The sequence below is a fragment of the Strigops habroptila genome, chromosome 9, assembly GCF_004027225.2.
Source record: "Strigops habroptila isolate Jane chromosome 9, bStrHab1.2.pri, whole genome shotgun sequence".
Classification (NCBI taxonomy): Eukaryota; Metazoa; Chordata; class Aves; order Psittaciformes; family Psittacidae; genus Strigops; species Strigops habroptila.
The window spans coordinates 34184613-34193496 of NC_044285.2; the positions used below are offsets into that span (position 1 = coordinate 34184613).

General features: G+C 52.7%; 1 protein-coding gene across 1 annotated transcript; it reads right to left on the minus strand.

The window, feature by feature from the left end:
- Positions 1 to 24: 24 nt before the first annotated feature.
- On the minus strand, positions 25 to 8370 carry NKRF (NFKB repressing factor). Its single transcript, XM_030498508.1, has 3 exons — positions 7906 to 8370; positions 4603 to 4724; positions 25 to 2489 (listed from the first exon to the last, which is right to left on the minus strand). Exons 1-3 carry the CDS (start codon positions 8097 to 8099, stop codon positions 502 to 504), a joined length of 2304 nt encoding a protein of 767 aa, XP_030354368.1. The 5' UTR covers positions 8100 to 8370; the 3' UTR covers positions 25 to 501.
- Positions 8371 to 8884: the final 514 nt, after the last annotated feature.

An 8884-nucleotide genomic window follows, 5' to 3' on the forward strand; every position in this document is an offset into this window, starting at 1 on the left:
AAATCCTGGGGTTTTTTTTCCAGAAATAAAACTTTATTTTCATTGTCATTAATACCAACTTTACATACAGGTTTATTCCCCCAGACTGCATTTCCTTTGCTTTTTATGATTTTCTTTTTTTATTTTTATTTTTATTTTTTTTTTAAAAAAGGGCTTTTTTTTTTTACTTCCTTGGTCAAGAAGAATAAGGGAACTATAATTTTAAATGATGTCAAATTCCTCCTCGTTGGACATGTGTTTTTGCTATTACAAAACTATTAAAATGTGAAGGAACAAGTAATATCAAAGACACATACAGTGACAGCACTACTGCTTTTGGGCTGTGCTAATATGCTTGGAACAGAACTCGGTCAGTTCTAAATGTCTAACAGTGTTTTAGAAATGATATTAACAAAGTGAAGGACTTTTAACGTTGATATAGCCCATGACAGGAAAAATGCAGCATCTTTCTCTCACCGAGTATCCGGGCAGCTCAGTCTCTAGTTGAAGGGACACGTCCCCTCAGTTTGCCTGCGGCATAATAAGCTCGTAGTGCCCAACCTGGCCCTCCTGCTTCAGCTGGTCCAACAGATCCTCCTTGCGCCGCTTCCTGCTCACCACCAAGTACCTGTTGTGCCCCTGCCCATGAGATTTACTTTTAAGACCATATTTTTGGGCGATCTGATGGATCTGCTTCCGCTCATCCATGGTCAGTTCTCTAGAGAAAGTCAAGTCAATGTGGCTCTCTGAGCGTGCATAGTTCCGAATGATCTCTTCAATATCTCTTTTAGCGATTTTGTTGACCCTTTCCACATCCAGCCCAAGTCCTTCCCTTTTAAACTGCTCCTTCACTGAAATAGGCTCTCTAATTCCTTCCCCGGCTTTCCCCAGGCCACCGCCTGTCCAGCCCATCTTTCTTAATATTTGGTTCCCAATGTTGTCTTCCTTGATCTTCTGTTTGAAAGCCTCTTCTGCTGACCGACCCCGGATCTCGTTTCGGGAGATGACGTCTTCGACGGTGCCTTTCTTCAGGTTATTGACAACAGTTGGCTGAGTCTTTTTGAGGATTTTCACAGCTTCCTCTGCTGCCTCATGCTTGACAGATTTCTTCACTCCAACTGCTTCTGCGATGAATTCGTCTTCAAGCAGCACCTTGCACTTCCACCGCATGCCAGTCATCCTTTCAAAGACGTACTCCACCGTCATCTTGTTGAACTGGGCAGTGTCGTTCAGCGTGCACACCGGATTACTGGAGTTCTCATACACCACGAGGTCTTTCAGGTCCTTCTTCCTTCCAGAGCCCCGTGATGAGCAGCCCACCTTCTGAACCTGGGTCACTTTGATGGCTGCTATGTTTGACTGCATCTTCTGCAGGATCTTCAGTGCCTCCTCGGCGGCTGCGTGCTTGCTGGTCTTTTTAGTGCCAAATCCCTCGGCGAGGCAGTGGTCTTGCAAATACACCTGGCAGCGCCACGAGCGGTTGGGCATTAATTCATATTTATATTCAACAGACATTTTGTTATATGAGGCAGAATTGTTAAGGATTCCTATTGCGTCGCTGGCGTTCTCCGTGAGGACAAAACTAGTCCAGTGTTTGTTGGTATTAGCGGAACCTTTCACGGACTCGGCACCGGGCTGCATCGGGACACAGTCCCTGTTGGCAACTACAAACTCCTCGTGGGGTTTGAGAGCAGGAGGGAAATCCGGGCGACTCACGCCTGCCTCGCACACCACCAGGTCTTCGTGGTAGGTGTGCTTGAACTTCCGCTGCACAACTCTCACTTCCACGGACTTCTTCAGCAGCTTGACCGCCAGCTCCGCCGCTCGATCCCGGGACCCGTTCTTGCTGCCGGCGTAACCGGTGGCCAGGTAGACATTCTGACATCGCACCTCACAAGCGAAGCCATCCGTTAGGAGCTTCTTGCTCTTGGGGAGGTCAGCGGGGGCGATTTCTTTCAGAGGAACATAAATATATTCAGGATTTGTCTTGCATGCCTGAATTGAACGTGTCAAAAGATACGTAAAGTTAATTTTGTCAGTCCCAGTGTTTGCATCTGGGTTAGCAAGATTTTTCCAGACAGCTGCTGACAGTTTCTCGATAAAACTCTGCTTCAGCGTTATAGCTGATGGAGGGAAAGTCTCTGATGCAGACTGGACAGTTGAAGGAGAAACAGAAACCTGCAACGTGCTGTTTGTGGTAGAGTCCATGCTATTCACAGCCTTCCTGGCTGCTGCTGCTGGGCCTGCAAAGCCAAGCCCAGCGGGGTTGGAAAGCTGCGGATCCGCCTCCCGTGCACCCCCAGAAGAATTTGTACAGTTTTCAGCTGGCTGTGCTGTGCTGTTTGTGTTTGCCTCCTGGTTCACCTCCTGCATTTGGTTATCCAGAGACTCTTCCCTCCTGTCATCCTTCTCAGCACTGGTGACAAAGTGTATGGGTTCAAAACGCGGTCGTGCCCGGAACCTGGGGACCATCTTTTTGGGCGGCTCAGGAACCTCTTCCAGCTCTGGACCTATGGGGAGGAAGAAAACAAAAAGATTACCTATACATGCTACGACAGGGAGACAGCGTTTTCAGAGAGTGACCTCCAGGAGGAGCCTGCGGGCTCTGAACACAGGATTCCCTCTTCTTAGCCACAAACCAAATGGTTTCCTTCCAACCACATTCACAACTGAGCGCGTAAGACCACTTGCTCCTGTGCAGGTCACTATGCTGCTGTTTCCAGCTCCACAGCTACCATACAAAAATATTTAGCTACATGATTTTAGGTCCAAATCACTTGCTCTGCCCCTCAACATTGCCCACTGAACCCATCCAGTTGATTCTGACGTTCATCATTCAAAACTACTAAACCAAGTAAAAACCATGGCCAGTAAGACAGAACACCAGAGCAGGAGGAGAGCCTCAGCTCTGACTCTGCTGCAGGGCTGAGGGGTGCTCTCAGATGAACTACTTCATCTTCAGGTCTTCTCATTTGATGGGAGGAGCACAGTGATACTGAACCCTCCCTTCCAAAGCACGCAGGGCTGCTAATGACTGTTAATAGAACTATTTTCTGAAGACATAACTCAACTTGGCTAAAGGACACCAAACATGGAGAAATCTGCCCCAGCCTCAGGTGACAGCTGCTGTGGCCGGGGGGGGGCCCATTACACGTTACTGGTAAACCTGTTTCTTAACCAGATGAACTTCAAATGAGGCAGAACGTCCTGATATGCACAGCTACTGCAGAAAATAAGAATGGAATAGCTGATAAGTAAGTTACATCTAGAAGGTGGTTATACAAGACCTCCTGTGAAAGACCTGGCCCACACTGAATTACATGTATGTAATTTCATCAAGGTGCAAAAAGCCACCTCAGTGCCTTGGAATGAGCTGCCTAATCCAGTGCCAATGTGTGTGACTGTAATATAGGTCAGGCAACACATCTGTCTAGACACCACACTACCACAGCGTATTCATCACAGCCTAGTTCACTGCAGGTGAAAACCCCACTTTGCATGCAGCATAAACAGACCTTCCTGTTTCAATCAGGTGACAGAGCTCTTACACATGCATTAAATCCTTCACTCGTCAGTGTTGATGGACTATGGCAAGGTTTACATTTCTTGCTCAGTGTGGTATTTGGATGATTGCACTGCAGCAGCATCTAAAGGCTCTCGCCAGCAGAACAGCTCTTTATGCTGTCTGTGCAACATGCAGTCCAGAACCCTTCCCTGCAGAGCTGCTTCCTGACAGACAGACAAAACAGGCAGCATTTTCCTCAGTTTTGCAGCCTGTCCATCGAAGCACAGGACGATTGCTGAGTGTCAAAGCAAGGGAAGAAACCTTGGCAGAGCCAGGGGTCATACCCAAGCGCGGAGGAGCCTGTGCTGCCTGACCATTTGTGCTTTAAACAGCCAAACTGACTGACGCTGCCCCACAACGCCAGGGCCTGCCCGCTCGCATGCATGACCTGCACACAGGAACAGTTCCGCTGCCCTCCCTCCAGAGAGGGCAGGGAGCTCCGAGGGGCTGGAGAGGAGCCAGCGGATGCAGTGGCTGAACTGCAGCCCTCTCGCCTGCTGCATTTCCTCCCCTGGAAAAGCTACAGCTGGAACATGGATCCCTGGGACCACAGGACTGGGCTGGCTGTGCAGGACCCTTCCAGGTCCAATAGGGAGGGAAAAAACCACATTAACCCCAGCCCCCACCCCCAATGCGTCAGGCAGGTCATAACTCAAAATCAATAAGCCATCTCCATGCACGTGTACAACCCCTTCTCAGCTGGAACATCACCCCTCACCACAGTAAAGAAGCGCAGACAGGTATTTCATTACATAGGTTCAATTCCCTAACACTATCACCAGGGAAAATCAATTACCTCGTAATTTCAATGAAAAATTGTATTTTCTCAAGGAAAAAGAGAATTCAGCATTAACAATGTACACCCACAACATGGCAGAGGAGGGAAGCTGCTGCAGTCCAGCAGAGTACATCACGGTTGCTCCCCTTCCGTTTGTGGAGCTGGCTCTCTTGAGGCAGCCCCGTGGCACACTGTTCTCCCCTCACTCCCACTGATGCTCACCACACAGTGATAGGGAAGGGTGTCTCCTTCAGTGCACAAGCAGACAAGATGTACTCACTGTCAGATGGAGAGTGGTATCTTTTTAGCTTCCTGCTAGGAACCAACTCGTATGTTCTCATCTCCCCGATGTCGATGCCTTCAGCCATCTTGAGAACCTTCTCCATGACCTGCATGCCATATCTGTGTGGATTCAACACCAAACTGGTTAGAACTTGTCCCACAGGGACAACACACACACACACACACACACACACAAGCTTTTATTACGGAAAACGAGAAGGAAAGCTGCCTAAGACACAGTACCTGGTGCAAGGGAGACGCTCCCCAGTTTTGCTCGAGTATTAACACCCGACTACCAGCCTTGTGCCACAGGTAGCTCAGTGCTGGCACACAGCCTGCACACCGCCTCACAAGCTACCTGGCTCTAAGCGAACCCATTTGTGAATAACAGCCGCCAAACTGACAGGGTTTTAAACTTCAACACACTACCCGTCAAAACACATCATTTGGCAGAGCTGTTGGGAACACTGAGGATAGGGGTGTGCAGAAGGAGTCTGTGGGCATCACGGTTTCGGTGCACAGGAACAAGTGGAGCTGTGTGGGGCCAGCAGCCGTCAGTCAGCACATCCCCAGTCCTGACACGGCAGATGCCGGATGACAAAGGCTCTGCTCAGCCCCTATCGACCACTCTTTAAAAGCCACCCTGATTTCTAGCGTTGTGGCTGTAACTGAAACGTCTCCAACCCCTCGCCAGGACGGAGGTGAGGTGGCTGTGAGCGGCTCTGTGCAAACCCTGACCCTGCTGCAGCACACTCGCAGTTCCACAGGCAGCACACACACTGTACATCCCCCACCAGCCACGTTTTCCATTGCTCTGGGGATCTCTCACATGTTTTCAAGCCATGTGCACACTGAAGCTGAGCAAGAAAAAACCCAAAACCTTTCTAACCAAGGAGAACCTACAAACACAGCCGAAAACTAACTTCTGACAGCTTCACACCGTGGTTCAGAAAGAAGAAAAAGCAACCTTGCATGTGTTCCATGGTGTGCTCACCTTCAAATGCCAAAAAGCATCAGGTCACAGCACACGGATGGGAGCCCACAACTGTCCCAGCAGCCAATGCTGCAATAACTTGCACAAGTTTTTTAATACTACTGTTCCAAGGGCTCTGGAAATCCACTCACTCTTCAGTCAAGAAATGCCCCTCCTGTTCCTGATTTAGAGGGGTAGGCAGAAATCAGATCCATTTCGGTTACTGGGTTAGAACTCTGAACGCACACTACTACGGCCCCTGCTTCACCCGCAGGTACCAGCACAGCTCAGCCTCCAGCAGAGGTAGTGGAAATGTGCACAGGAAGAAAATGCCAAGAGGGATCAAAGGGAAGCAGACAGTGGTGATGCCCCCTCCTGCAGCCAGGAGGGAAGGGTGGGAATCTTTTTCCTCTCTCTGGTTTACACGGAGAACAGTGCATTACCTGCGATGGGAACATGAAGGACAATGCACAGCACCGTGCAAGAACAGCGTTAGATTTGACATGAGTGTGTCACTCTTCTTCACAAAGGACAGAGAAGTTTTGAGCTCAGATTTCTGAGCCAGGGGAGAGCAACCTGTCCCAGCATGTGTCTGTCTAACCTGGCCTTAGAAATCTCAAGCTGTGGAGATTGCACATGGAGGCAGAGGGATCCCACACCTCCAATGCCCAAAGCCTCCCTCGTGTGACTGACATACATTACCTCTTATCCTGATCCTAGTAGCTCTGGAGCACAATGCTTCTCCTCCCCACCCTGCTTTAACACGCCTTAGAACACACGCATCTTCCCTCATCCACCCCTGAACTAAATGAATCTTGTTACTTAACTCCTTCCTCACAGACTGTGATTTCTAAGCCTTCTGGACATTCTCCAGAGCATGCTCAGCAGAACACTCCCTTGGATTTCATCAGCAAAGGCTCTGATTTGTGCGTGCTCTGACAAACAGGTTGCCTTCAGCTAGCGAGTGTCAACATAAAAAAAACCAACAACACAAACCCCCACAAAAAATTTAAAGAACTCCACCAAACCCAAACCCAACCAACCAGCTTGAGAGAAAACGACAGAAACCCCACAACCCTTGAAGTTAACTTGACACAGCAACAGCAGCTCTCCCCCAGCAGCAAAAGGCAGGTCCAGAGTAAGCTGTGGGTCCCCACCCGTCCCTGAGAGCTCTCAGGAAAGCTGCCAACTGCTTTTTAACAGTGCAGCGTGTTCACCGTGCCCGTGCCGGGTGTCCACGCTCACCCACAACACAAGCTTTGGGAGCACATCCTCCCCATCCCAGCTCCGCAGCACACCATGCCTACACCTATTGCTCACGTCTCCCGTGAGAGCTGCCGGTAGAGGTGTTCATCAGGGAAAGTGAGTGCACATACAGGCTTAAGCTGCATTATTTTTTAAGGACTTGAGATCTTGCCACACAGTTCTTCACTTCTGCTGTCAGCACCCTATAACTACATTATTGCATTGGCTCCCCAAAGCATGATCACGAAGAAGGCCCTCCATTAAGTCGGCACATAAACACATTAAGATGAGCTAATGGACCAAAGAGACTTCATCTTAAGAAGACATGCTCAATTTTAACGTACTACTCAGGAATTTGAAGCTGTTTTAAAACTATGCTCAATGTTGGTGCTTACAGAGCAGAACAGTTTCGCACTTGGACCAGAAAGAGCTAAGAAAACACGCAGATCTGCATTTAAAGGTGTTGATTTAGCTCTATACAAAAGATACAAAATATTCTCCAAAAAAAGCTTTGAGACAGTAAACATTAACAAACGCCAAACTATTTGCCCTTCAGTGGCTGCAGGCTCTGCTGTCACTGCACCGCCGAAGCCGGTGGTTCAGCAGTTGCTTCTGTCTTTAAAGCCTTGCGTCTGGTTAAAAATAATCGCATACATCAGAGGTGTCAGCCGGGACGCGGTGACGCTCCTGCTGTTGCCGGTTACGGGGGTTCCTGTGCGTGAACAGCGATCCTGAGCGAGTGAAACCTCTTCCTTCCCTCGGCCCGTTTCCCTCAGAAGACCCGAGCTCCCAGAGGACCGTGCAGGCTGCTCCACGCTTATAGGGGTGCTTTTTTCCTAGCTTACATTACAAAGCGCGACACCAGACGGTTCAGGAGTCCTCAGGGGTGGGACACTAAGAGCTACTTTCAAAACACACACACTGTCAGCACCTCGCTCCCCGCCGCCTTCAAACACGCACTGGAGCAAAGGCAACTGCCCGGGAACCGAAGTTCTCCGGCCTCAGCTCCGGCCGCCGGCTTCCAGCTTCCCCCCCGCCTCCCGCCCGGGACCCCCCTGACGTGCCGGGGCTCCCCCGCCTCACCTGCAGCCCATGAAGATGTGGTTGGTCCAGAGCACGGACAGCGAGAGCAGCTGGTCGATGGCGGCGCCGGGGTAGCCGTGGAGGTGGCGAAGGATGAAGCGGCGGCGCAGCCCCCACTGCCGCTCGGTCTCGTTGTACTGCCGCCACTGCTCCAGCACCGCCTCGGGCACGCTCTCCGGCTCCGGCGGCGCCATGGCGGGCGGCGAGGGGCCGTACCCGCCGGTGGGAGCCGCAGCGGCCCGGGCGTGCCGGAGGACACCAGGCCCCACGTGTGGACCAGGCCGCGGCTCGCTACGGGCCGCCGGAGAGCGCCAGCGCGGCCCGGCCCCAGCGCCCCGGCCCCGGCCCCCGGCCCCGGCCCGTTCCCGAGCGGCGGGAGCCCCCCCCGGTCTCGCGGCACAGAACGGAGCGGAGCGGCCCGGCCGGCGCCGCGTCACGTGGCCGCGCGTCAGGAGCTCGCGAGACGCCGCGAGAAACCGCCGCCGCCGCCGCGGCTCCAGCGCGACCCCTGGCGGCGGCCGCGGGCACAGCGCCGCGGGGCCGGGGCGGCGGCACAGGCCTCCGGGGCGGCCCCGGGCAGCGGGCACCGGCCCGCAGGCTCCCGCCGGCACGGACAGCCCCAGCGGGCACCCAGCGGCTCCTCCCCGCCGCGCAGCGGGGACCTTTGCTTGTCAAGAGCGCCAGGCTGGGGTTTGCGTTCCGGCGGCGCACAGAGCTGCGGCTCGGCTCGCTCAGCGCGGCCAGCGGCACACGCGGCAGCACGGCCGCTGGCCTTCCCGCTGTATGGAACACTGCAGTTAGAGAGGTGCCAGGCAAAGTGCCGCCGGTTCTGCAGCGCTTGTGGTGTGAACACGGAACCCGGCGCAGCTCCCGCTTGTGGACCGGAGAGGAACGCGGGAAGGGGGAGAGAAGACGGCAGGAGCAGGACCCGTGCGAGGCCGGCCCCAGCGCGCTCCAGGCTGCGGATGGCTCAGCAGGG

Excerpts from the sequence above, each read along its gene's own strand:
- NKRF (XM_030498508.1), bottom strand. The coding sequence starts at position 8,099 with ATGGCGCCGCCGGAGCCGGAGAGCGTGCCCGAGGCGGTGCTGGAGCAG. Across the intron at positions 4,725-7,905 it reads CACATCTTCATGGGCTGCAG|ATATGGCATGCAGGTCATGG; the intron begins GTGAGGCGGGGG and ends GAATCCACACAG. Across the intron at positions 2,490-4,602 it reads ATACCACTCTCCATCTGACA|GTCCAGAGCTGGAAGAGGTT; the intron begins GTGAGTACATCT and ends TCCTCCCCATAG.